Source organism: Globicephala melas, chromosome 12, assembly GCF_963455315.2.
Source record: "Globicephala melas chromosome 12, mGloMel1.2, whole genome shotgun sequence".
Classification (NCBI taxonomy): Eukaryota; Metazoa; Chordata; class Mammalia; order Artiodactyla; family Delphinidae; genus Globicephala; species Globicephala melas.
Window position 1 is genome coordinate 12,794,189 of NC_083325.1, and position 27,396 is coordinate 12,821,584.

The following is a 27,396-nucleotide window of genomic DNA, read 5'->3' on the forward strand; positions in this document are numbered from 1 at the left end:
GACATGGCAGGGAGACAGTTCACTGAGAGGAAGACGGCAGCTGGGCTCAAGCAGACCCTCATTTACAGTATTTACAGTCGGGCCTGGGGAGCGGAGGGCGGGCACGGTGGGAGCCAGAGAGGAAACCGCCATGGCTGGCTTTGGGGGGTAGCTGTGGGCTCGGCAGGGCTGTTGGGAGGGGAGGCGGGTCCCCAGCCATTGTGCCTGGCTCCGCCCTGGGCAGGGCTGCACCCCACCCCCAGGAGCCCGGGGGCTTCGGAATGTCTGTCTCAAGCTGCAATAGGCTCGGCCAGGCTGAGGTCTGGCCGCCAAGGGGTGGTTCCGTGGTGGGGAGCATCTGGGATGGAGCTCCTTGACCGCCGGGCAGAGCTCCTGGTTGGCTGGACCCAGGGTTCAGCCTGTGGGCCAAGAGGGAGAGGAGTGGAAAGCGCCAAGCAAGCTGCCCAGAGAAGGTGGTGCGTCTCCGGGCGGCGGTGCGGGAGAGCCTTCGCACCCGCTGTGGCTCGTGGGCTGGACCGAAGCACTTACAGCCCGCGGCCGCTAGAGCGTGTCGGTGATGGGGCCACAGAGGTGCCTCTGTGTGCCCCCGACCCCGTCGTGGGCCCCATGTGCCGTCCCTCTCAAGCCTCTGGCTGTCCCCTCTTCTCTCCCCACTTCTCCTCCAATTTTGTCTCTTTGGAACGGGACGGTTCTGTCCCCCTGGGACTCCTGCCCCTCATTAAGGAGTCCTGGAGGACAGCGTGGCCTTCTCCAACGTCGTCCGGTCTCTCATGGTTCATTAAATCAACCACACGGGGAGGAAGCCGTGATGCTGGATTTGTGGTTATTTTTCATGTAATAAATAAAGATTCCTTTGTGTGACTCTCTGGGGCCCGTCCCAGGCCGAGTCCTTCTGTTGCTCAGTCGCTCCCACTGTCCCCATGGCAACTACAGATGGTCAAAGGCCGCGGCAGTGGTAGGTGGCGCGCTTGGCCTTGTTGTGGAACTGTAATAATACGGGGAACCTGGACACGTTCGAAAAAAGAACAACAACACTGCTGGTCAGAAGGGGAAACTGCACCACAGACTCTCCCTGCCTCTGCCAACCTTTAAGACAGTACAAGTTAATCATTGATCCCTCGGGCCGATCTGATCATCAAAGATTAACTCCTCTCTGGCCCTATTTCCTCCTTCTCTGGCCTCACCTTTGAGTTTCTGGCCAGAAGGAGAACAGTGGCTTCTTGCCCCTCCCGCCATGACTCCTTTGACCTTCAACACCCTTGTATCAGGGAGAGGGCAAGAGAGAGCAGTTACATTTGGAACCCTGAAGAACCAAGTTCACGCGGGGAGATCACTGGGGCTTTCCCCAGCCTTGCCCAAAACGTGCGAGGTCAGAGGATCTTCTTCTTGGGAAGCAGGGGGATTGGGTCCTGACTGGTCGAGGGGGATGCACATTTGAGGGCCTGCACCGGGCAGCTGTGCACACCTGCAGGATGGGCAGCCCGGGAAAGTTCCGTGGGAAGGGCATGTCTCAATGCCGTCAGCCTTTCCGGCTACATTGAACAGAAGCGTGGCTTGAACTTATCTGGCAAACAGAACCCAGCTCAGCCAGCCTCCTAGTCATTTCTGGAACAACAGGAGGTAACAGGAGGAGAGGGGGCGTCTTGGGAACGGATGGTCCTGCCAGGCCTGCGACGGCGCCCTTGCGGTTGGCCGTACTGCACTGCGGCTTCTGTCCGGTTCAGGTTTGCTCTGAGACCCTTAAGGCCATCCCTCACGGAGACTCCAGTGGGATCCCTCACGTTCCCCATTAAGGGGCCTGGTTTCCTGAAAAGCTTCTCTACCCAGCCCAGGCCCGGGGGGAGACAGGGGCTGATGAGCAGCTCCACAGCTCACTCTCTGTTCCTCCTGAAGGCTGTCCGTATCTCAAGCCAAACAACAGGAATGTGGTGGAACAGAGGATTTCTGTGTAAGGGCTCTGGTGCTGAATCGTGAGTATCTTTGAGTTGCTTAGATGGTTAATGCGGGCAACAGGATGGCACTGTTTGCAATCAGGGTGCTCCGCGGCAGAGGGGCAGCTGGCACTCCCACAGGGCGCCCCTGCGACAGCGTCTGCAGCTGTGGGACTCTAAGTCCCTGAAGGAAGGCAGTTCCCCTCCAAGATTTTTCTGGAGTCCACTCACTACTGCCCTCCCAAAGCCTGAGCCCTGAATCTTACACAAAACAAAAGATTTAATAGAAGATGGAGAAGAGAGACAGTGGTGCACGCAAGTCTCTCTTCCTTCTGCCTCTTCTCCCAGGCAACCCGGTACCCTGCCTTCCCTCTATCTGCTCGGATGACGGAAAACACCTGTCTTCCTGGGCCCTCCATCTAACTGGGGCCTCCCAGGTCTCAGGCAACTTTTGGCTCAGCCTTGCACCCCTCCTCCCCGCAGAGCAGAGGACCTGGGAGGCCCCAGAGGCAACTTACTCAGCAAGCTGGAGTTGGGGAAGCGCCAGGCCTCGCTGTAGGAGGAGTACGGGGTGTGGCCATAGGCGTTGCCAGAGTATTCGCTTCCTGTGGGAAGAGAATGTGAGACCCATGAGGTGGAGGCACCAATGGAAGGCTGGGGATGGGGGACAAGGGTCTGCAGGGCAGGCATCGAGCAAGTCCTCCTCCATCAGTCCTTCGGGGGCCCCTCAGTCTGCATCACGTGGGGCAGTGCCTTTTCCATCAGGGACTGGAGGTACTGCCCCATCAAGATCAGCCCTCCCAGGAACCCCAGGACGTCGATTTTAGTATTGTGCCCATTTTCCAGATGAGGAAACAGAGGCTTGGGGATCTGCAGAAGCTCACACACATGGAGGGTCTGGTGGAATTTGGAAGCTGTGCTGTGACCAGGGCCCAGGTTCTAACCACTTCTGCTGCTGCCTGGACCTTCTGTAGAAAGGTCTTTCCAGGAAGGGCCAATGGGAGTGAGAGGGGTTAGGGGTCATGGAAGGACTCAGTAAGGATAAGCTTTGTAGCCTCCCTAAGTATGGTTTGTGAGGGAGGGGCGTGTGTTTGGTGGTGGTGGGGCTGCTGAGGGTGAAGGGAAGGAGAGGGGAGGGCATCTGTGTCCTGGGACTGGCTCCATAGAGATGTTTGTCTCATTTCAGACCTGCCACTGCAAGCAAATTCAGTGTACGATTTACACGAAGCAAATCACATCACCTCTTTCTGTGACTGGATTCTTGGCTTCACCAAAGGAATTACTTACCAGAAAAATTACTTAAGAATTCCTTTAAATAACAGAGCAGACCACCGCAATTACTGCTGGGGCTTGGGACGGAGCGTAAAGTTGGCAAAACACTTTCCCACACGGTAAGCCCCTTTATGCTCATAAGCTTCCGACAAAGTGCTCGTCAGTAGCGCCAATTTATAGAAGAGGCAATCGGAGTACAGCACGAGTGAGTAGGGGGCCTCAAATCACACAGTTGGGAAATGGCAGAGCAGAAGTTGACCTGAGGGCTCTTAACTTGAAATCCCAGATCATCCATTTATGTACTTAGGAGACAATTTCATCCACAAAGCCAGGTTCCCGCCAACCCTGAGCTCCGGTGAATCCACACTGCCTTCCAGAATCTGATCTGCTGTTGTGAGCCTCGTGCTTTCTGTGGTTCCCTTCTGATCTCCTTCCCAGAGTCTAGAAGAGAGGCTCGAAGCTGCCTGGCTCTGGAGCTGGCCTGCCTGGAGCCAAATCTCCATGCTCCACTTCCTAGCTGTGCAACCTTGGACAAGTCACTGAACCCCTCTGAGCCTTGGTTTCCTCATCTGTAAAATGGGGCAGATTATTGTCCCTATCTCATGGGGTTTTGCTGAGGATTCAATCTGATAACACATGTCAAATGCTTATGAGCACCATGCTTGGAATATAAGAAGCAGTGAAGAAATGCTAGCTTTTCTGATTTTCCCATTAGGTAGGCGCTGAAATAAAGCTCAGTAGAGCCTCACACCAGTCATCCAACCAGTGTTAAAGCCTGAGCAACAGGAAGTTCCTTAGGGGTGGGGACTAAGTCTAACACAGGTCAGGAGCCCAAGAAATACATGTATAAGAAGGGAGGGAGAAGAAAAGCAAAGGGATAAAAATAGAAAGACAGAAACTAAGAAATGATCTCATCCAGGGATTTCCCTGGTGGTCCAGCGGTTAAGTCTTCGCCTTCCAATGCAGGGAGTATGGGTTCGATCCCTGGTCGGGGAGCTAGCATCCCACATGCCTCGTGGCAAAAAACCCAAAACATAAAACAGAAGCAATAGTGTAACAAATTCAATAAAGACTTTAAAAATGGTCACATCAAAGAGAATTGTTTTAAATTAAATATAGTAAAAAGGAAAAGAAATGATCTCATCCAACCATTCATTTCACAAGTGAAGAAGCTTCTGCGCAGAGAGGGACATTTGCCCGAGGCCACATGCTCCCTTAGGGCCTGCTAGGACCCTAGCCCCCAGCACTTCTTCTTGCGTTCACAAGGCAGCCTGTCCTGCTTACTGCTGGGTTCAGCGCACCCTGGAAGAAGCCGATTCTACGTTGGTTGCCCAGCAACGCCCTCAGGCTTTGACTCCACCTCACCCAATGCCAACCTCAGCGGCTCCAAAGGACAGGAAGAGAGGTGGAAAGTCCAATGTGTTTGCCCTCTCCCTGTGTTACTTCTTCGTGCATTCACTCACTACTCACTCACTTATTCACTTATCCAACACACGCTTACAGAGTACCTATCTGCTTCGGTCACTTAGAAGTTGGAGTAGGGTACGAGACTCAGGAGGTGGTACACCCCCTGGCTGCAGCATCCTCCCACCATCAGATCTGTCAAGGCCCCTGCAGCCAAAGCAGATGAAATGTCCTTGCACCCATGAAAGGTCAACCCATTCTGTTTGCTCTGCATCCTGCCTCACTCCCCTTTCTGAGGATTTGGTCCCTACAGTTTATCCCTTCTCTTTCCTCTTCATCAACGTCTCCCTTTCCAATTCATCACTGCCTTAGCCAGCATACATGCTCCGCCATCTTCTCTTTTAAAAATCCTCTTCTTACCCCACATTCCTCTCCAGCTACCAGCCCTTCTCTGCTCCATGGTCTCTGCCCTCACCTCCTCATTCCCCTCCAATCAGGCCAACGCTGATCTCTTCAAATCTCTGCAACCTCTACCCCGATCACTCCAGTGGTCATTTCCGTGTCCATCACCCCCCTCAACCTCTTAGTCGATTTTGATTCAGTTCATCACTCCCTCCATGCCTTTGGGTTTCATGATGCCAGTCCTCCTGGTTGGCCTCCCAATCCAAGGGCCTTTCTGACTCCCTGGCCTTGCTCGTTCCTTCTCTGCTATGTCTCTGAATGCTGAAGAATCCCAGGGCTGGGTTTGTGAGCCTGCTGTGATTTTCCATTCACATTCTCTTTCTAGTGATCTTGTGTAATCCCTTGGCATTAAATAACAGCTTTGTACAATGGCTGAAATTTATGCCCTAGTCAGGATTCTTTCCTGACTTCAGACACACATCATATGCCTACTGATGTATTAAACTGGTTATCTAGGTGGTGTCTCAATCCTAATATGACCCAATAGAACTCTTGACTTCCACATGCCAAATACTCTACCTCTTCCTCGTCTAACCTCCCACATGTCACCACCATCCATGCTGTTTCCCAAGCCCCAAACCAGGGACTCAACCTTGTTTCCCCTGTCATTGAACCCCTACAGCCAGTTCCCTAGTAAGTGCTGTTGGCTCTACCATCCTCAGTGTCTCTGTTCTCCTCCTCCCCTGCTACTTCCATGGCCCCCACCACTGTTATGTCCTGTATGAACTACTGCAATTGTCCTTCAGTTGGTCAGTTGCTCTCTGTGCTTCCGCTTTTGACTGTCTGCAATTTGTTTTCCCAGTGGCCTGAGTAGTTTACAAATTCGACCCATCCACATACAACGTCTCCTCATTCCGCAGTGCTTTCGCCACTCACTCACTGTTCTTGGATATCTCGCCCTCTTTCTCTGTGTGGTCATGCTAACCCAGTTCCCGCCTTGGGGCCTTTGCACTCGCTGTTCTTTTGGGCTGGGGTCGGTCTGCCCCGGTTTATCACTTGGCTGACCGCTTTGAACACCTTCTCAGAGAGGCCTCTCTGGATCACCCAATCGAAAGTAATCTTCTCTCCCTGTGGCTCTGTATTACATCATCCCATTTTATTGTCTTCCAAGTGCTTATCACTATCTGAAATTATCTTGTTTATTCATTCACTGACTTTCTTACTACACTTTTTTTCTCCGCTATTAGGCTGTAAGCTCCTGTCTTGTTCACTGCTATATCCCCAGCATCCCATACCATAGATCCTCAACCACCATCTGTTAAGTGAAAAGTGGTGAATGGATGGTAGGATGCGAGGATGGTTGAGAGGGCGGATAATGGATAGATGAAAGAATGGATATGTGAAAAGATGTATGGAAGGATGGATAGAAGGACGGATGGATGAATGGAAAGGTGGATGGATAGATGGATGGATGATGGAAGGATAGAAGAAGGGATGGATGGATAGAAGCATGGGTAGATGGATGGGTGGATGGATGGATGGGTGAAAGGAAGGATGAATGATAGAAGGATGGAAGAATAGATGACAAGATACACGGATGTATGTAAAACTGTGTGTAAAGATGGATGGATGGAAAGATGGAGAGATGGATGGATGGATCCATCTATCGGAGCTCTCGGTACAGCTCCAGAACTGGTTAGAGGGTCATTAACTGTATCAATGAGACAGGAACAACAGCAACAACAATTAGAAGGCACAAGAGAAGATGAATGGATAAAAGAAATCTGTGCCCTGGTCTGGTTCCTACGTCGCTCTCCTATAACACATGTCATTATTTCCGGTATGGTGGGAAGCAGCGTGGTGTAGTACGCTAGGTTTGAAAGAATGCTAGATTTGAAATCAAAAAAACTGTGTTTGAACAACCCAGCCCCTTAGCATGGTTACGAGCCCGAGCGCACTACTTCGCTTTTCTACGCTTGTTTCCTTATCTACATAAAACTAAGATCATACCAGCTTCCCAGTCTTATGGTGAGGATTAAATGAGAAATAAATGTATACCTATGAATGGCCAGGCACACAGAAATTGCCTGACAAATGATCTCTTCCTTCCTTCCACAATTGATTGAAGAATGTCATTGGTATGCCTTGCTTTGAGCACTCTGTCTGTACCTAGCACACAGTAGGTGCTCAATGAAGGTTTGATTTTAATGGAAGGAATCTCGCTTCAGTCAACTTGGAGATTGTAACCACTGGTAAGAGATGGACACGAATACTTTTTCTATAAAAAAATTCCTTAAGAATTCATTTGCACCATGGAGTTACTGGGAACCAGGGATGCATTTAAATAACATCGTACTTTCTGAAAACTGATTTGCATGTAACTTACTGGGAGCCCATCCACCTTGCCAAGCAAGCCCCCTCTTGGAATTCACTTTGCAGTCCATGCTGTACTTGTGTTATTTATTTTTTTTCCACAACACCCACTCAGGGTGAGGTCTTTATGGAAACAACCTGGGGGCCTTTGATGAGAGGCCCAAGCCTTCCAGCTACCTCACAGGTCAGACTCTGGGCCCCAGGAACCACCCCTTGCCCTGGGCCTGCCCCCAGGAATGATCCATAATTAAGAGAAAAGCCCTGTGCTTTACATCTCCTCCTCCCCTTCTAAGCAGGCGGCAGGGAAAGGTGGAGAGGTTGGAAGGGGAATGGGGGGAGCCGACTGGAGCCTGGGATTTTGATTGAGGGCCCCATTATCCACACTCTTAAAAAAATAACCAAATCTTTTCCTTTTTTATCTGGACCAATCTCATTTCACGCTCCAGAAGAGGAAGGGAGGGAGGGAGGGAGTCTGGGGCCAGGAGGGAGAGAGGAGTCAGTATTCTGTATTTTCAACGCTGCATTAAGCACATCGCCACGGTAACCAGGCAGCGACAAGTGCCCGCTCAGCGCGTTCCCAGGGAGCGCAGAGCCTCCTTCGCTCCCGCCCTCCTCCTCCCCTCCCTCTGCCTGGGAGAGCCCAGCCCACCTGCCTCGCACAGGGCACCCGAGTGGGTGGCTGGTAAAGAGTAACCCCTGCCAGTGGGGGAGGGAAACAGGCCTGGGTGAATGCCTTGAGTCTCTGGAGTCAAAGCCAGAGAGGCTGCTCCAGGGCTGGCAGGAAGGTCACAGATGCCCTGATTGATTCAGAGCTCCCTTCCAGAAGCTCCAGGTCCTCAGGCCTCTCTGGGCGGTGCGCATGGCTCTATTCGACCCTATCCAACCTGGGGTCCTTCCTGTATGTTTCCTAAAAGAGTGAGACTCGCCCGAAGAAACTCTCATTGTCTTTACTTGCCCAAACCTTGATACCCTGGGTCACTGCTGGGTGATGACCACGCTGGTGGATAAAGAGACCCCAGTGACTGGCAGGGAGGATCCCAGGACAGTCCAAGTGATGATGGAGAAGTACTCCCAGCTCGTCTCCCACTTTATAGTACCTTTGGAGCTCTCCGGCCACGGGTCCTGCCCGTGCAGGGTTGAGTGAGTGTGAGGTGTGAAGAAGGTTGTATTTCAACCGTCTTCATCGCCATCATCACCAACACCACGCAAACTCAGACTTTACAGGAAGGGTAGATGGGATTCACCAGAGTGGAATAACTGGGAGACCACGGGCTGCTTGTAGGCTAGGATTAGGTTTAGCTCACAGTGTTCCATGGCCCCCAGCGGCCTCCGCATCAAGGCTCACTGAATCACTGGAAGAAACGGCAGAGCTCCGATCGGAACACCAGGCTGTCCCAGCCCCTCCCTTTTCATCCCGGTGGGTAACACAGGAGCATCTGGGAAGAAGGGGGCTGAGCTGGAGAGAGTTATGGAGCCAGGACTGCACTGAAGTCTCTTCTCCAGGCATTTATAAGAAGATACACCTCTCGGTCCACGCTTCCTTGCCCTTCGGGAAGCCTATGCGAGGGGCACAGCTCACCTCTCTTGCTCGGCCTGGGGCCGCCACTTCCTCTTTGCAATGCTTCCCCTCCTGCCCAGCCCCTCCCCTTACCTGCCACCATGCCTGCGATGGCAGAAGAGGCATAGCTGCCCTGTACACTGGTGGGGATGTGGGGTGGGTATCCAGGCAGCGTGGGCCCCACCATCTCTCGCCCTGCAAAAATACAGCAAAGTGTCATCAGGTGGGCCACTGTGGGCTCCTGTGCTTACTGTCTTGCTCCCCCGGGGCTCAGCAAGCCTTCCCTCTGCCATTCCCGCTCTCTCCAGAGTCCTTCTCCAGACCCACTTCCTCCCCCACCCTCCTCCTCTGAGCCCAGGCTCCTCTCTCCTTGGCTGGCCTTGGCCAGGCCACAGGCTCCACCACGCAGGGTGTCCTGGTTACTGCAGTCCTCTATTGTTCCCTGTTCTCCAATGATTTTATCGACACAAATCTTATTCATCCATAAACATGTCATGGTATCGGAGGGAGGCTGAGGGCTATGTCTTCTGGGTCTTTGTGGTCCCCCATGGCATCCACATAGCAGCCGGCACAGCCTGACCTAAATAAATATGTTAGAGGCCACTGGACTCAAAGCTCACATCTCCAGCTCCAAGGAGAGCCGGGAACAAGGCCCTGTGAAGGGATGGCAAAGGTGTGTCCTGTGGGCCCATCACTCTCCTTTTTCAAACGTGTGGCAGATATCGCTAATCAATCATTGCACTCTTTGCTGAGCCAGAGGGAGGTTCCTGCCCCTGGACCTGGCCTTTCGGGTGGATACAGCCTATCAGAACTGCAAGAGACGTGAAACATATTGCCTTTTCCTGACCTGGAAAGGAGATGTGGGCTGACAGACAGTGTTTACACATGCCCATGAACCACTGACATCTGTCCATGCCATTCCTGAAAAGAGCCATCTTTCTCTTTGTTTATCTGTAATTTGTGGGTAATTCTCTGGCCTTGGTGACACAGAGGCTGCTCTGTGAAGCCCTGATTTCCCTGGCTTTGCCTCTCCTCGACATCAGGCAGTCAAACCTTCCCATTCTGGAGACCCCACCTGACCTGCTGAGTTTCTCTCCATCTACACCACGTGCCAACAACCACAGTGCTTCACCCGTGTCCCTTCTTCCATTGCCCCATGTCCTGCAGGCCCATGAGGTTCTGCCCCATCCAAGGACTCTTGGCCAGGTGACAAGGCATCCTGTTCTGCCCAGGTCATGAACACTGTCCCAGCATATTTAGGAATAAGTCCATTCCACTCTCAAAATGCCCCCGTTTGAATGATGAAATTATTGGGTCGTCCTAGCTCTCGGTGACGTTTACAAGGTTTCTAAACCTCAGACCTATCGACACTTGGGAAGAGAGAATTCTCTGTGAGGGACTGTCTTGCACATTGTAGGATGCTGGGTCTACCCACTAGATGCCAGTAGCAGTTCCCACTCAGTGTGACAACCCAAAATGTCTCCAGATATTGTCATATGTCCCCGGGGGGCAAAAATCACCCCAGAATGAGAACCTGTGTGTTAGATTATCACCATTACCAGAATGTTTTTACCTTTTCCATACTGGGGGCTACCTTCTCTCCTAGGACTTACATAGGCTCGCTGTGAGCCTCTGTCAACCAACTTACCAAGTCCACCACTTCCATGGCACTGTTTGTCCAACTTTCCTCCCATCCATCCCCCAGAGGTCCTTCATATGTCGGGCCCTTCAGGGGGTGCCTAGTAACAATGGGAGGGAAGGTACCTCGCATGGAACCCTGTAAGTTGTCAATACAGCAGTAACTCCCTCCTTACCTCTATTTCTAGAGGTTCCCTGAAGACAGTTCATTCATTTGACAAATACTGATTGAGTAACTCTGATACCCTAGGCACTTTTCACAGCACTTGGGGATACAGCAGTAAGCAAGAATGCTAAATTAGCAAGGCTAGGCGCTAAGTCATGATGGGGATAGACTGGGATGGGCATTGGAGCCAAGTCCAAGTCTGGGGGGATCAACAAACAAGAACAGGCCTACTGGACTTCTGCCCTTCCTCTGAAGGGAAGGGTCTAGGAACCAGAGGATTTTGGTCCTCATTCTGCTTCTACAACTAATTTTCCAAGTGCCCTAGACCAGCCACCAACGTACCCCAAGCCTCAGTTTCTTCACATGCAAAATGGCATAAAAAATAAGAGTAGCCTTACACACCTTATTACTATTACCAGAATGTTATCAACATAATTCAGAGCTAAGGTGTCATGCCACAGGTGAACACTGATTCGTGCAATGGACACATTCTATAAATTGTTACATGTCAAGGGAAACCTTATAGAATAAATCCTATTGGAAAGGAGCCATCGATTCATTATTTAAAACTCTGTGAATGTTTTGGTAAAAATGAACAACACTCCCTAATTTCCTAATTTGTTTGAGTATAATGTCCAGCAGTGGTTGGTGCGGGACCAAACAGAAAGGAACCCACTGGAATCCGACAGATGGGTTCAGTTCACTTGACACAGGCCTGAACAAATGAGGGCTTGGCCAAACAGGTGAGGAAAGGGAAATTTCAGTATATTTAGAAGGAGAGGGAGAAGTAGGCAGAAGATACACTAAGGGAAAATCTGATCTTTCTCCAAAAAAGACCGCAATACGATCAGCTCTCAGACTCTGCCCCTTGGACCCTTGGATGAAGCCCCTGGTCCCTTGGATGAAGCCCCTGGTCAGGCACCAGAGCCCATGAGAGGCGAGGAGTGACATGAAGCCCGTGCGGGCAGGATGAGGACACATGGTGTATGTGACGTGAGTAGGACAGTGATGGAACAGGGTGGTGGCTGATTCGGGCCTGATGCCTTTTCCCTTTCCTCTTCCCTCCCTACTTCTGAGAGACAGACAGACAGACAGACAGACAGACATCTAGGTCCAGATTGTGGCTGAGGAACAAAGTACTTAATTTTCCTGACCTGCATCTTCCCGTCTGTCTCATGAGGAGCTAGGCTAGATGACAGATTATAAATTGGGCTCACCTTAATTAATATTTGACTGATTGGTAGGGGGCTTCCTGGTGCATTGTGTTGAGAAGGATTCTGAGGCTGCATCTGTGTCTGCCGTGATTGGGGTTGATGGTATATCTCGGCTCTCAGGCCACCTATTGGCTAGGGCTGGCCTAGGTGCTCTGCAGAGCTCTTTCCGGCCCTGGAGCCCTGTGGTCCCACATTCCCCTTCATTCTCCTCTTATCCTGTCCCTTTCCATCACCTGGTCCTGCTGCTTCTTGAGCTCTGCAGCTCAGTGGGCAGAGCACCAGGGTGCAAGTTCCCCTTAAGCCACAATTTAATTTAGTCACAGCTGCCCCCATGAGTCCCGTCCCACGAGAACTAGCTCCCAAACTGCTCTTTGGGAAACTGATTCACCAGCCTCACTCCCCTGTATTCTGAGATTTTTAATCTTCGTCTCCCCTTAGTCACTTAACTTTCTCCCAGTGGGACGGAGGTTTCTGAATCAGATGTTGGAGCAAACTCCTGAAGGCTTCCTCCCCTGAAGCTTGGCCCCCTTGAAAAGCCTGCTGAGACAGTCTTCAGGACGGCCTTCACCCGGACTCCGTACCATCAACTTTCCCACCAGTCTCGCAAGACTCCGCTTCAATTCCTTAAACATGTTTTCTCCCAAAGCCAAGAACTTTGCAACCTTCTTAGAAATGAAACCACAGAAGCCATAGGGTGGAGGCATCCTTCCACGGCCTATTTTATGGACTTAATTGATTTTTTAAGGCTCTTCACCACAAGTTTATCTTTGGTTTGTAATTCCATCTCCTCTGTACTCAAATATACTTCCAATACAGTCCTATGTTTAAGAAGCTGACACAGACACAGGTCGACGTTGACTGGCTGGGAAATGGGGTTTTAGAAGAGAACGCTAGCACCTCAGAAATACTGGTAAATGTTCTAAATATCGGTAGAGGCCAGGATCAGAGCCAGGACTCGCAGGAATTCTGAGGGTAGAGGTGATTTCAGACCATTTCATCCGCTCCCTTTGATGTCTGCCCTCTCTGTGACCTCTTTTCAACTCCTTATCTTGCCCTGATAGCAAGGAGAATTTATGGCAATCCAGAACTCTCTTTGGCAGGATTAAATATAATTTTGCACAAAAGGATGGAGGCGGGTAACGGGCTCTTTGATGATAAAACCGAAGTCAGGGCTTTCTCGTCAGCTGAGCGGGACTCAGCCCCGGTACAGCCAGGACAAGGACAGCCTCAATACTGCTCTCGGCCAGCGTGCTGGGACCCCATACTGGGGCATCTGACGGGAACTGCGAGTAGAGTTAGGAGAAATCTTCCTGTTCTCCAAACCCTGAGGTTTCTTCTTTCTGGGCTGATTAGGGAGAAGTTGAGACCCAGAAAATACCACCCCAGACATCGCACTAGCAGAGCCGCTGGATTGGGAGGGGACTTGACCCCGGGGATGCAGGCAAAGACTTGGCGGGAGGTGGCAGGCAGGGTTCATAGGAAGCTACTCACAGGAGGAGAGAGCTGGGAGGGTTCATGTAGGTGACATTTCATTATGGAATGAAAATGTACCTGGTCCTCCTTCGTCTCCTCTGTCTGCAGCATCATTACCTCGGATTAATTTGGGCTTGACTTCCTTCCGTTTTTTTCAAGCTCATCTCTTCCTCCTTTGAATAGGTTTCCAGCCCCCAGACTCTTGAGATCATTCCCCTCCTTTTTTTTTTTTTTCTGACTGCCCTTCATGGCTTGCGGGATCTTAGTTCCCCAACCAGGGATTGAACCCGGGCCCACGGCAGTGAAAGAGCTAAGTCTTAACCACTGGACTTCCAGGGAACTCCCAGATCATTCCCCTCGCAAGCTGCTTTCTCTCTGCCGTCTCCCCCCAGTCCGCTCACGGTGGCTCAGCCACGTGGGAAGTATTTAGGTCCAATTTTGAGCAGAGGTGGCAGGGGGGGACGCTTTTTCAGGAGCTCCAGGCCCACACGTGGGCTCAGCATGGATACTGCCATCCTAGGCCTTGTGCCTGACCCACAGGGCGGGCCTAGCTCTGTGAACTGCGGCCTTAACTTGCCTCCTGCTCTCGGCAACCTCCTGGACCCAGCCCCTCTAAGCCTGGCCACTGCTTGCTCTTCTCAGAGCCCCTGCCTGTGATTGCATGGTGGCTGGGGGTGCTTGAAGCCCTAAAAGGGTGGCAGGGAGGGGAGAAAGCGTGGGAGCTTTGGGGCAGGGACTTTGCACTGAGCTGTTGCAACCACACTTCACACCACCACCTGGGTCTGTGCTCTGATATATCTGCTTCCCACTGCCCTCTGTCCTGCCCGCTCCTCTCTGGCTGGTCCTGCCAAGCCTCTCCACAGCTCCCACAGTAAGTGAAGAACTGCTCCCCGTGACCACATGCTTCACCCACACCCTCATCCCTTACCTGCCTCATCCCAGCCCTCCTGGCCCCGGCCCACCATGTGCACAAGGCAGGCAGTCTTTCCCGGTGACTGGGCCGGTCCACCCTACAGTGGATGTGAGTCTCTTCTATTCCCCCCTCCCTCCCTCCCCATCCCATTTTCTCTGGCTGACATCACTTCACTCAGCTCACAGAGTTTGCTTCTTTAATCACTTTAGTCAAAACAAATGACCCATCTCCGCTGACTTCACCCTCTTTTGAAATTCTGCACTGAGTCAACACTTTCCTCCTTGCTTCAGACCCTTAAACATTGCCTCTCTGCCCACACACTGGGCTTCCTTTATGAATCCTTTGCCTCTGTGCCCACCTCTTCCAAGAGGACCTCCCTCATTAGACGCAGGGATGCACAGAGGAAAAAAAAAAAAATCCTAGGTGCCAGACAGACATAAAACATACAGACAGTTACAAGAAAGGGTCAATGAACTTGAATAAGAGGACCGTGCGGTCCCTCTGGGTGGGCAGAGGTCTGGTTCTTTTGCCGCAGTGATTTTCAAGACCAATGGCTTTCCGCGGGCAGAGCCCCTACTTCAGACAGAGCAGCTCTTCGTTTGTCTGGTTTGGATACCTGGTTTCTGTCAAAGGTTTCATTTCAAGAGAGTGTTGCGAGGTCCAGCAAGTTTGAAAACCACTGGCCCGGAAGGGGCTGGCCCACTCCTGGCTTCCCCCATGGGTCCTGGTTCAATGCCTTGGACCCACATCTGAAACTGTCTCATCTCTGTGGCAGCCCTTCAGGTATCTGAAGACTGTTATGGGTCTCTGCCCCCCATCCCTACCCCTCACTCCACCTCAGGCCTTCTCCCTGCCCAAGCCAAACACCTCTGACTTTTTCAGCCACTGCTCAGACCCTGGCTAGACGGGCTGATGTCCTTCTGCCAGGGAGACCCAGCTCTGCTGGGGTCTGACCCACACGCTGCATGGAGGCGGAGCCCTCACCATGGTCCTGATCAGGGGCCTCCGCCAGGCCCTTCTCTCTGGGCCTGTCGCCCGTCAGTATAAGGAGAGATTTGCTCTAAATGCCCCTAAGGTGCTTCCAGCTTTAAATGTTTTGAGTTGGATGAGGTTCCTGATGGGAGGTCCCTGCTCCCCACCTCTCCTGGGTTGGTGAGTCACTCCGCCTGAGTGTCCTCCAAGGGTGACACTCTTAAGCAGGGCACAAGGAGAGTTCCACTATGGAGACCCAACTGGGGCTTACCCTCTGTCTTTAGAAATTTGATCCAGAATTTGGCTCCCAAAGCCAATGCCTTTCTCCCTCCAAAGTTTTCTTTCTTCCTTCTTCTGTATTTTTTACCCAGACCAAGTGTTCAGGGCTTTACGGAGCCTGGCTCCTGGCCTTAGGGACCCTGCTCTTCCATGGGGCCTTGGGTGGAGGTTCTGGAAATCTGCCGGGCACCCCCAGAGTGCCTGCCACCCCGACGGCCTGACTCTGCAGGCTCGGAGGGGGCACATCTTGGCACCTCCAAAAGTTGCCGGAGGAATCAGGAAGTGGGGCGATGGTGGAGAGGACTGGGGACCAGAGAGGGGGCTGGACCCACAGCAGGGGACCGGCGTCCGGCCCTGAGGACCCCCCTCCCTCCCCCCACGATGGCTGCACAGCCCGGGACCTCCCTGTCGTACCTGAGAGGAGGGCCTGGCCCGTGAACTGCCCGTACACGGAGGCAGCATGGGGAAAGGCATTGAAGGGCGGGACCGAGGCACCTGCTGGGACCCCGGAGCCGACTTGCTGCAGATCCAAAAAGGCGGAGCTAGATAAAGAGGAAGGGGTGGAGCTAGAACTGGACACCTCGGGGGTTTCCTGCTTTATGGCGAAGGGTGAATGAGGATCTGCCGGAGGGAGGGAGACAACAAGGAGAGAGGGGTGTGAGATGATGGGGTGGGAACATGCGCAAACCAAGCCATGAGGTGCGGGATGGGTGCGGCGGCGCGGGGCCGGTGGGCGGGCTCCTCCCTGAGGCTGGGCGTGGAGGGGTGAGGTGGGCGGGGCTACGCGGTGCCCCTCAGGCCGCGGGAGGAGGGGAGGGGCAGCTCTACCTCCCTGCTGTGCCTCTGTGAATGTAGACGCGGCTGCGTGTGCCCCGCGCTGGGGGGCAGGCGGAGGACCGGGGCCGAGGATAGAAGGCGAGACCCTCTGGACCCACCTGGAGGCCCAGCCAGTATAGCCCCCCTCTCCTCTCCAGGCCCGGGGCCGTAACACCTTCCTTCTCTCCATCCGCCAGCTCTGCCCTCCAGCCCATCCTGGCAGCTGGGGCCACATGGCCCAGGAGATTCCGGGCATCGTACCTGCCACCACGGGGTAGGTCTGATGAGTCGAGAGGTTGCGCCCCAAGGGTGTATTGGAAGGGGTCAGGGTGGCCTTCCCGTCGTCCAGGGCGCTGTTGAGCAACGGCAGCGGGTAGAGGCCCTGGCGAGCAAAAAGCAGTCAGTGCACAGAGGCCGTGGGTCGCAGGCCCACCTAGAAACCTCGCAGCCCAGTCTCCCCGGGAAACACTCCCTTCCTCTGTCCCCTCTTCCCGCTCAATCTCGACTCCACCTAGCCGGCTTAATTGGCCCTTATTCTCTGAGTCACAGCCCTTCTGTTTTTCTCCCAGTCCCAGGCTCAGGACCTTCCCTTCTGCAGCCCCGGAATTCAATGCCGGCTGGCGGTGCACAGGCCAGGCACAGAACAGAGCAGCTCCTTCCAAGGACCACGCCCTGCCTGGACGCTGGGCTCCTTCCTGGTCTCCTCACCCTGTCTGGGCCCGCAGAGAACAGGATGCAGGGCTGGGGCAGTTGGCCCATGAGACCGTTCAGGTTGCTTTGCTCCAGTCATTGTTATTCTTCTCCAGATCAAAAATGCAGGCACAGAGAGGTCAAGAAACTTGCCACACTCTCATAGGGGGCGGAGCCAGGATTTAAACCCCAGGGGTCTGGCTCCAGGGCCCATGCTCTCAACCGCTGCTCTGCAGTGGATAACATCATGACCACTTCTTACACTTGCAAAGAGCGGACAATAGATTTTGCCTGTGTTATCCTGATCCGTTGCCCCCAGCAGCCCTGTGACATGGGTGAGCAATATTCTGTCTGTTTTATATGCCAAGAGCCTGAAGCCCAGAGAGGTAAACGTCCCGGGTGCGTATGAGACAGAGACTGAATCGAGGACAGCAGTTCCTGACCCGGGCATTTTCTCCTTCAATAAAATGACACACCTGATACCCCAGCAGAACAGGTGGATTTCTCTCTCCCCGCCCCATATCCAAGCAAATATAAATGTGCACGTTCAGCTTGAAGATTAGAGGGGTTAATTTGTTTAAAAAATGCTTTATCAGGTACCTGGGGATTTTCTTAGTTCTGACCTCATTTTAGATTTCACTCGGCCTCCCCTAACATGAGCAGGCCATCTCCTAAGACGGCCTCCAAGAAGAACCTGTTCAATGAAAGGCAAGGGTACATCACCCCTCACCATGACTCCCTCCCACCGGGGCACGAGACAGCACACACCTGCTCCCCGGACGTGGATCACGCACGTCACAAGTGCACTGTGTGAACTAGTGTGCAAAACTGAAATCAAGGCTTGCTCCGTGGTTACATAACGGCTCCTCTAAAGGCAATCGCTTTCCATGATTCCCATCGAGCTGGGCTCTCCAAGGGGCCGCAGCAGTTTCTGGTTGTGTGCCAGGCACTTCTGGAAGAGGCAGTAAATTCTGGAGGCCACAAGGGCGCCATTACCATGTAGCAGCAATTACTGACTAGATGGCGCTCTGGTTCCATGCCTTGCGAGGGGGCTTCCTGCTTCCTAGGCAGGATGGAGTTGCTTAGAGCCCGGCTTAATGAAATTGAACAAGATGCCTAATTTCTAGAGAGTGTAAGAAAAGTTTAAAATGCTTTATGGATATGTTGATTTGATACCAGATGCTTTCTCAAAATCCTATAATTTTCTAAAATTTAGGCAATTCAGTGAAAGGCAAACCAACCTATGTAGTCAGACATTTCGGTGATGTTGCACTGAATGGCTCAAACATCCCCATGACGACTGGGTTTCTTACTGGGATTGAACTTGAATTGGGGAGCAGAGGGCACAATGCTTTAGGACTTGGACGAGTCTGAGCCCTGGATCTGCAAGTAGCTTTAGTCTCCTTGACCTTTCAGAGCCTGTACACCTTTCTCACCTGTATAACAGGGCTAATGGAATCTGCTTCACAAGGCTGATGTAAGGATTAAGTGAGGTTTTATAGAGCTACATTAAATGCTTAGCCCAGAATGCTTGGTAACACAAATGCTCAATAAATAGCTATTTCAGAGTTATGTGAAGAGTCATAAGCTCCCGAATTCTTGAGTCTCTGTCTTCATAATATTCACATTCTGGTGATAAATCTGCTTCTTGCACTTGTAAAATAGAGGAACAAGGGCGGTGCAGACGCCTAACTACGCCTGGTGGTAAATAGCAACCAGAAATGAGGCCACACGACGTTTCTATTGAATGCTTTGCCCCTTGTTGACTTTACAGAAGAGATGGCCATGTCTTCGCCCCATCCTGAGGTCAGGTGTGAGGACCTGTGCTTCTCTCCTCGCTCCCTAGGCCGGAGGGCCTTCCTGTGCCCAGTGAGGATACACGGAGTCTTCCTTCAGCAGTACTGACGGCACCAAGGGCGGGAGAGGTAAGGAGCCCCGGGCACAGGCTGGGTTCTCCCTGCCGCTCACCACCGAGCAGGGGAATGAATGCGGGAGTAGATGATTGGCTGAGGGAGGGAATGAATCAATTATGGACACGGCTAAGCCTCTGTCTCCTTATCTGTAAGGTGAGGGGTTGGAGTAGTGCCATGGTTTTCAGGCTCTCTTTTTCCAGTCTTCAAATAAGAACGCACATAGGAGCATCGTATTTAAAGCAGGTAAAGTGAACGGATCTGAATGAAACCAGGGCCAGCAGGTCTGAGCTCCACAACCATTCGCTTCCCCAAGCCCTCTCTACCTTCTCTGGCCCTGGGTCATCTCCACACAAATGGAGAGACTGGACTGGGTGGGCCCTGCGGTCCCTCTGGCTCAAGACCTTTGGTGCTGGGTCTCGGGGCTCCTTGTAATCAAGCAGGGCCCCTTGTGGGGCTCAGGAACGGAGCCAGGAAATGGCTCTGCGGCCCAGCGGGTCTCAGCAGCAGAGCTCCTCTCCTCTACCAGGACGCGGGTTCGTGCAGGCTCCGTCTCACACAGCGGGTGCCCGCAGGCCCACCGCTGTGGCCCCATTCGGGTCCCCCACCCCCGCCCCGCCCTGCCCCGGGAGCCACGTGCTGCCTTGAGGCTGAGCGCCCGGGCCCTCTCCCCAGGTCTGCTGACGGCCAGCCTTCCCTGCAGCCCTCCTGGTTGCTACAGCCCGGGCTGATAACATCGCTGACGCAGAATGCCTGCCCAGCTGCGTTGCTGGCACCGGCCCAGCAGCCCAGACGGTCACTGGCAATGGCTCAGCTGATGATTGGCATCGTCACCATTGGCCTACTCAGATCTTAAAGATGTACGGGCACGCCTCGCTCCTAGATCCGATGACAGCAGAGAGGGGTGAGCAGACACCGGCCCAGGGAATCCTCAGCTGGTTGACCAGGTGGGGTGAGGTAGGGAGACACTGCAACTGCAGCGTTGATAAAAGATCATGAATCGAGAGGCCGGCGGGCCTGGAAGTTCGGACAGAGGTGTGGAGTCCTTGTTGGGCTCTGTGGGAGACCTCGGACATCTCTGCCAGCTTTTCGCAGAAGCCAACCCACGATAAGCCATTTCACCTGCCCTGAGCACCGGAAATAAAACTTCCCTTGTAGCTTGTAGTTTATTGCGCTGGATTTCTCAAGGCATTCGCTCAATCTGCCTTTATTGAGCATCTGTTATAAGAGGGGCGCAATGTTAGGTGCTGGAGACAAAAAAAGATGTTTTGAGATGCTGCCCTGTCCTTAAGAGATCTGCTGCGTTTTCACATCTCTGTCCGCTAGGCAATTACACTACCCCATGAGTCCTGGGGAACAGCCACCCGGACGTGCAGAAGCAGGGGTGCGGGCGAGATGAAGCGTGTCTGAGGAGCGAGGAAGGATTCGTGGACCAGGTGGTGCTTGAGCTGAGTCATAATGGCCGAGTGGTATTTTTCCAGGCAGAGAAGTGGGAGGAAAGGCATTCTGCGAGGAGGGCACACCGTTTGCTGGGGCAGAGGGGTGTGAACAAGGCTCACGGGGTGGGCAGGTGTGAGTGGCCCGAGGCGGGGCTGGAGCTGCTGGTAGAGGTCACGCTGCAGAGGCCGGAGCCGCGGCTTTATTGCTTGGGACCTGACCCCGCCGTCTAGGGAAGTCACCGCGGCAGGGGCATGGCGTGGTTGGCTGCATTGCCCTAAGCTCAGAGGCTGTGGGTGAGGGAAGGCCACAGAGCCGGGAGGATGAAGAGGAAGAAGCTAGCGTCTGGTGAAACAAAGCCCGGGACGGCCTTGGAGCTGCAGGAAGCAGGCCCCTGAGCCCATCAAGCAGCTCCTAGCTGCTTCCAGAGCCGCAGGCTGATTAGGGAGCTTTCAGAGCCCTGCCTTCCCCCCCCACCCCCGTCGGCTAACCTCCCACGCCCGGCTGGCCCCTCACCTGCTCGCCTTTGGTGTGGCTCGGGGAGACGTAGGCCTCTGGGTACGGCTGCCGATCAAAGGGGCACTCAAGCGGCTCAAGGTGGTGCTGGCTGAAGGCGTCCGTGCGAAGGTGCTTGCGGGGCCCGCTGCCGCTGCTCTGGGAGTCAAGGCTCAGCCGGCAGCTGTCCTGGTCACCTGGCGGGTGTCCCCAGGCAGGGAGAAAGCTTTCAGGGGCCCGTCCACCCACCCCCCGGGCCCGAGCTGGGGAGCAGACTTGCTTCAGGGGAGGGAAAGGACCAGGCTCCCGGGCCTCAGGGTGGCTTAGAGACAGGCCCGAAAGCCCTGGGCCGCAGGGGGCTTGTGTCCCATCAGAGCCTCAGCAAACTGCCCTCCTGCGCCCCCAGCCTGCCCTCTGGTTCCCACAACACTCACTGTCGTCCAGTTTCCTCTTGCTGTCGCTGCCAGGCTGCGCGACCCCCAGGAGCCCGGTGATGGAGTAGGTTGAACCCAGAGAATCGGACTGGGGAGACTCTGGGGGCGTCACGGCCGAGCTGGGGACTGCAGTGGGGCGAGATGGAGGGTCAGGACATGAAACTGACACCCCTCAGAGCCCCTGCTGCCACCGTGGAGGGGTCAGGGGCACCGCTGGTGCCAGGGTTCTTGCCTGAGGTGGTTCCACCCCTGAATATTTCAGAGCAAGGCTGTGTCCCCACGGAAGGGCTCAGTCTACACCCCTGGTGTGTCTGTGTGGACGTGTTTGTGTGTGACTCTGGGTGTGTACGCAGATGGGTGTGTGTGTGCGAGGGGCTGGGTGTGCCTGAGGGACCCTCGGTACTCACTCAGCGTGTGTCCTGGGCTCAGGGACTTGGTGGCCACGCAGCCGTCCATGGGAAGGTTGAACGGTTGCTGCACCTTGGTCCGGATGATTCTGTAAGGAAGACAAGAAAGGCCCTTAGAAGAGAAGGAAACAGGGCTCCTGGATGCCCCAGATCCAGTTGCCTTTTTTTTTTTTTTTTTTTTTTTTTTTGCGGCACGCGGGCCTCTCACTGTTGTGGCCTCTCCCGCTGCGGGAGAGGGGAAATCTCTCCAGCATCCATCCTTCTCTGCGTCCCTCACTGCCAGCACCAAACTCTCCCTCCAGGGTCACTCGCTGGCCCACCCCTCTCTGCTCTAGACCCTTTCTAATCTTTTCTTTCTATTGCAGCCAGAGTGGACTTTCTGAAATGCAAGTCAGCCTCGGGCTTAACGTCTGCCAAGATTCTTCCCATTGCTTCTGGGTCAGAGGCAAGAATACGCAGCACGGTCACCAGCCTCTGAACTGCAGCCTTTTCTTCACATCTGCACCTCAACCGACTTCATGCTCCCCTTCCCTCCACCTACTGGCTTTCTTTCAGCTTCTTGTATGAGATCCTATTCGCCACAGGGCCTTTGCACGTGCTGTCTCAGAGCTCCTTTCACTATCCCCCACCCGCAGCCTTTCACCTAGTTAACTCTTATTAGTTATTTCTTACTCCAGGCATCTTTTCAGAACCTCCCTAAACAAAGTCACCCTCTGCCAGCTCAACACCCTCACATGTCTCTCCTTAGCCAAACTTAGAGCTGCTTTTCTTACAGTTGTTTGCATGGGCACTTGATTAGGACTCGATTAGTGTGTTTTCCCACTGGACTGTAAGCACCACATGGGCAAGGATTGTGCGTCCCCAGGGCCTACACATGAGTGACTTATGTGTGAATGAATGAGTGAGTGAGCAAGTGAATGATTGATTGAGGTGGTGAGTGAATGATTAAATGACTAAACACATGAGTGGGTGTTTGGATGAGGGCCCAGTTAGGGGGTCTTGTGCCTCGCTCAAGAAAGGATCAATGCAAGAGGAAGTTTCTTTTATTGAATGAAAGCGCATGTGGTGTGTGGGGAAGGAGACTGCAGTGGGTACAGTCTGGGTTGGGGACGGGGTGAGAGGGCAGTGCGGTGAGGAGAGGGGTGAGGGTGGGGATGCCCATGGCAGTGAGGAGGCTGGAGGGGCTGGTGCCTGGCCTGGGCCCGGGGCACTTCCGGCCTGACTCTTCAGCATGCGGCCCCTTCCCAGGCTCCGTTCCACTCAAGCCAGGTCTCCGTCATGATTCCCCCAAAGCCCGGGTTCCCGGCCCCTGGCTGCGGTGTCCCTCTCACCTGTTGATGGAGCTGACACTGGGCACAGTGTCGTTGTCACAGACGCCCTCGGCCAGGAGCCGGTCTCGGATCTCCCAGGCAAACATGGTCGGGTTCTGCCGTTTGTAGTCCCCGATCTTCTCCACCACCTTGGGGGTGGCCACCTTGGGCTTCGAGCCCCCTATCACTCCAGGTCGGATGCTGCCAGTCTCGTAGTACCTACTCCAATAGAGAACCCCAAAGAAGTACCCAGTAAGCAGGTGGGGTCTTCGGGCAGGAACTTAGCCAGAGACTCTCGTTCCCCTCCGAGGCTTCTGGGGAGGGGCCGGGGGGTTGAATCGTGCCCCCAGGGCCGGCCTCCAACACGCTGTTCCTGGCACTGCCTGTTTCCCTTGCATGGGTAGGTTTCTGCCCTGCCAAACCAGAACTCTCTTCAGTAGACCTCGCCCAGGGATACCTGGCTTCTGTCTTTCCCGTCGTCCCCCTGGCCAGTCTCCTGCGTCTGAGCACCTGCGAGAGCCGCCTTATGGGGCACAAAACACCTCCCTTCTTAGAAAGGGCACTTTGACGAATGTGCTCCGCGGGTACATACAGGTTCACAGCGGCCGTTTGCTCCGTCCAGATGTTCTCGGCTGAAGCAGGACTTACTGTTCTCCTTGGCCATCCTGGTTGTACCCCTCCCTCCCCAGGAAGCCAGCGGGGTCATTGGGCCCTCTGCCCTGCCTTGCTGGTTTCACCTTTGTTCTCCATAAAACCCCTCCACCCCTCTACCCCACCCCATACCCCCAGCCACTGGTTTCCCACCAGGTTACACAGTTCAAGTTGAAGCTGCTCCTCATGGACTCTGGAACCCCAGTCTGGCCTGGAGCCCTGGCCACGTCCAGCTCCCTTAAGCTGAGCCTATTCTCCCAGGGTCTCCACTCCCCTTCCCAGCATCCCTCAGCAGGATAGCCTGCCTCCCCTCCTTGGGGAAACTCTGGTCTCTTCTGCCATGAAATAAAATCTGTCTCTTTAACACTCCCTTTATGGGCTTCCCTGGTGGCACAGTGGTTGAGAATCTGCCTGCTAACGCAGGGGACACGGGTTCGAGCCCTGGTCTGGGAGGATCCCACATGCCACGGAGCAGCTAGGCCCGTGAGCCACAACTACTGAGCCTGTGCTTCTGGAGCCTGTGCTCCGCAACAAGAGAGGCTGCGATGGTGAGAGGCCCGCACACCACAATGAAGAGTGGGCCCCGCTCGCCCCAACTAGAGAAAGCCCTTGCACAGAAACGAAGACCCAACACAGCCAAAAAATAAATTAATTAATTAATAAACTCCTACTCCCAACATCTTCTTTAAAAACAAAACAAAACAAAAAACTCCCTTTATGTGTCACCACCATCCGGCGCTCATCCCCTTCGTGGGATACTGCAGCCCATCTTGGGAACGCATCTCCTGACCCCAGCCTGGGACCACGCTTTTTCCTGACAACTTCGGCCAGGAAAGCAGGGCTTTCCACGTTCAATTACAGATCAGGCTTTGGTCTTTTTGAACCAGAACTCCTCCTGAATCCACTTACAGGTTGGGTAAGGGAGACGGGTACACCGAGCTGACGCGAAGCCCCGCCTCCCCCATGTGTGGGTACTTCCCACCCGAAGTGGCCTCCAGACTGGACTACGCGGCTGCGTCGGTCCAGAGCTCCGCTGCTTCGGGTCCCTCCTGAACCTTTGGGTTGGCAGTTCTTTTATTTTTTTTGCGGTACGCGGGCCTCTCACTGTTGTGGCCTCTCCCGTTGCGGAGCACAGGCTCCGGACGCGCAGGCTCAGCGGCCATGGCTCACGGGCCCAGCCGCTCCGTGGCATGTGGCATCCTCCCGGACCGGGGCACGAACCTGTGTCCCCTGCATCAGCAGGCGGACTCTCAACCGCTGAGCCACCAGGGAAGCCCAAGGTTAGCAGTTCTTAACTCTGGTTGCAGGAAATTAGAATCACTCGAGGAGGGCTTAACACTATACTGAAACTTGGACTCATTCCCTGAAGTTCTGCCTTAACTGGGGTGGGCCGGGGCCTAGACATCAATTTCTTTTTCAGATTAAGATTCCCCAGGTGACTCTACCGTGCGGCCAGGGCTGTGAACTGCTGCTCTAGAGTTAGTGTCCGTAAGTGTCACCTGGTCATCTCGTAAAAATCACAGCGTCCGGGCCTGGCTCCCAGAGAGGCTGCTGTAGGCCTGGCCTGGGGCTTAGGGACCTGCATTTCCTCAAGCAACCCCGGTGCTTCTGTGGCAGGTACTCTGGGAGTTAGGGTTTGAGAAACACACAAACTCAGACGTCCCTCAAGCTGGGGTTAGACCTCTGATCGTGTGTCCCCTCCCCAGTGGCTCCCTTCCCGTGGTCTCAGCAGCGGGAGGGCCTTTGGAGAAGATTCTGTTTTAGGAACAAAGAAGTCTATAGAAAATGGGACATGGGGCAAAGGAGACCACGGGGGAGGGAGAAATGAAAGGAAGGAGAAATGGACAAATGAGGAAGGAAGGGCGGGCAACCGCAGAAGGCAGCAGATGGGGGAAGCCCAGAAGCACCACCACATCCTGTTCAGGTCCTGTTGAGGGGCCCAAGCAGGACGCCCCACGAGTCCCTGAAAGGGAGGGCGGTGAGGGGTGAATTTCGTGCTTACCTGCCAAGGATCTTGCTGACACAGCCATGGCTGACCCGGAGCTGGCGGGAGATGTCGCAGGGCCTCACGCCCTGGTGGGCCAGGTCCACGATGCGCTGCCGCACCACTTCGGGCAGGGGTCTGCCATTCACAAAGGCCCCTCCCAGCTGGTTCAGCCCTCCGTGGCCTGAAACACAATAGTCCGGGGGACAGTTGTCAGGGCCACCGGGCAGAGAATCAGCCTGTGTGTGGACATTGGATGTTGAGAGCCCCTGAACTTGAACTCCCACCGTTGGGCACCCCCTCTGGTGTTCCCGCTGCACCCCGTCCTGCTTCCCACCTCTGAGGAGGGCTAGCTCGGGTTGGCGGGGTGAGGGGCATGTATGATGCCACAGAGTGGGGACATCCCACTTTGGGGACCTTTTGGGGGGTCTCCTCTCAGACCCTCAGCACCTCACTCCAAATAACAACCCCAACACCTCCCTCCCTCCCTCTAGAAAGTATCTGAAGAGCTGAGGATTCAGGGTCTTCCTACTCTGATACTGAGCTGTGTGACCTTGGGGAAAATCCCCCTGTCCTCTCTGCGTCTCTGTTCCTCATCTATAAAATGAGGGCGTAGGATGAAATCAGTGGTATTTAAGTTTCTCATTCTCGTTCTTCTTTTGAACCATAGGGCCGGGTTTTTAAGCACAATCACGTTGAGAAACACAGACACAAAACAATAAAAGGAGAGCTTCTCTGATTGAGCTTGGACAGAGTGGGCCCTGTCCGTGGGTTCCCAGCCTGAATGGCCCGAGCTCTGCTAGGGGCACTGAAAGGGCAAAGGCAGAGACCTCACTGGCCCACGTTCCAGGGTTTCCAGGACTGACATGTCGGACTGTGGGCAGTGGTGCAGAACGTGGACACGCTGTGATGTGCACCTGTCTCGTTAGCTGCCTTCCTGACTTGGCCTCTACCCTCTGGCCCCAGCCTGTGTTTCATTCTGAGCCCATCCACCTATTCAACACATATTTATTGAGTGCGTACTAAGTGCCAAACGCTGCACCAGGCCCTGCAGATGTCGAGGTGAATAATGCAGATGTGATCCCTGCTCTGGGCTCATAGGGTTCAAGTGAGGATCTAGACCGGCCAATGACCATACCACATGGTCACTGCTGGGACCGGGGACATGCAGGGGATTATGGGAACCCCTGGAGGGGACCAAGCCCAGGCTCAGGGGACCATAGATGGGTCTCTGAAGAAGTCTAAGTGGAGACTGAAGATAAAGAGACGTCAGACTAGAGAACGACATGAGGAGGAAAACTGTTCCAGGCAGTGGGAACAGCATGTGCAAAGGCTTAGAGGCAAGAAGGTGTCTGTTCGATTTATCAACATACTTAACTCTCTAAAATCCCTAGATACAGGTTGGGCTAACTTCAGGCCTGAGATCTTCCTTTTGCCAATGAGGAGACTGGGGCTTAGAAGTTTTCAGTGACAATTGATGTGACTCAGCTTATATGAGGGAGAGCCAGGATCTAACCAGGGATTAAGGCTCCCATCAGAGCTGCTGGGTGAGCCCCACTCAATGGCCAGAACTGACCCCAGAAGCTTGGTACCAGCCATGCAGTTCCACACTGGAGGTGCCACTGCCCGGGAGCCGAGGGCGTCTTTTCACACCAGGGGCATGATTT

At 54.0% G+C, this 27,396-nt stretch overlaps 1 protein-coding gene across 1 annotated transcript; it reads right to left on the bottom strand.

Annotated features, from left to right (window-relative positions):
• On the bottom strand, positions 1 to 26,597 carry PAX8 (paired box 8). The gene is made up of 11 exons (XM_060309872.1): positions 26,573 to 26,597; positions 25,748 to 25,913; positions 23,116 to 23,313; positions 21,785 to 21,873; positions 21,378 to 21,503; positions 20,965 to 21,140; positions 16,673 to 16,793; positions 16,010 to 16,216; positions 9,034 to 9,135; positions 2,450 to 2,536; positions 1 to 1,004 (listed from the first exon to the last, which is right to left on the bottom strand). The coding sequence occupies exons 1-11, from the start codon at positions 26,595 to 26,597 to the stop codon at positions 928 to 930; spliced, it is 1,374 nt and encodes a 457-aa protein (XP_060165855.1). The 3' UTR covers positions 1 to 927.
• Positions 26,598 to 27,396: the final 799 nt, after the last annotated feature.

Coding starts and splice junctions, on each gene's coding strand:
- PAX8 (XM_060309872.1), bottom strand. CDS start 26,597: ATGTCAGTCCTGGAAACCCTGGAAC. Junction 21,141..21,377: donor CAAGAGGAAACTGGACGACA/GTGAGTGTTGTG, acceptor GACACCCGCCAG/GTGACCAGGACAGCTGCCGG. Junction 1,005..2,449: donor CCCCAACTCCAGCTTGCTGA/GTAAGTTGCCTC, acceptor GAACGTGTCCAG/GTTCCCCGTATTATTACAGT.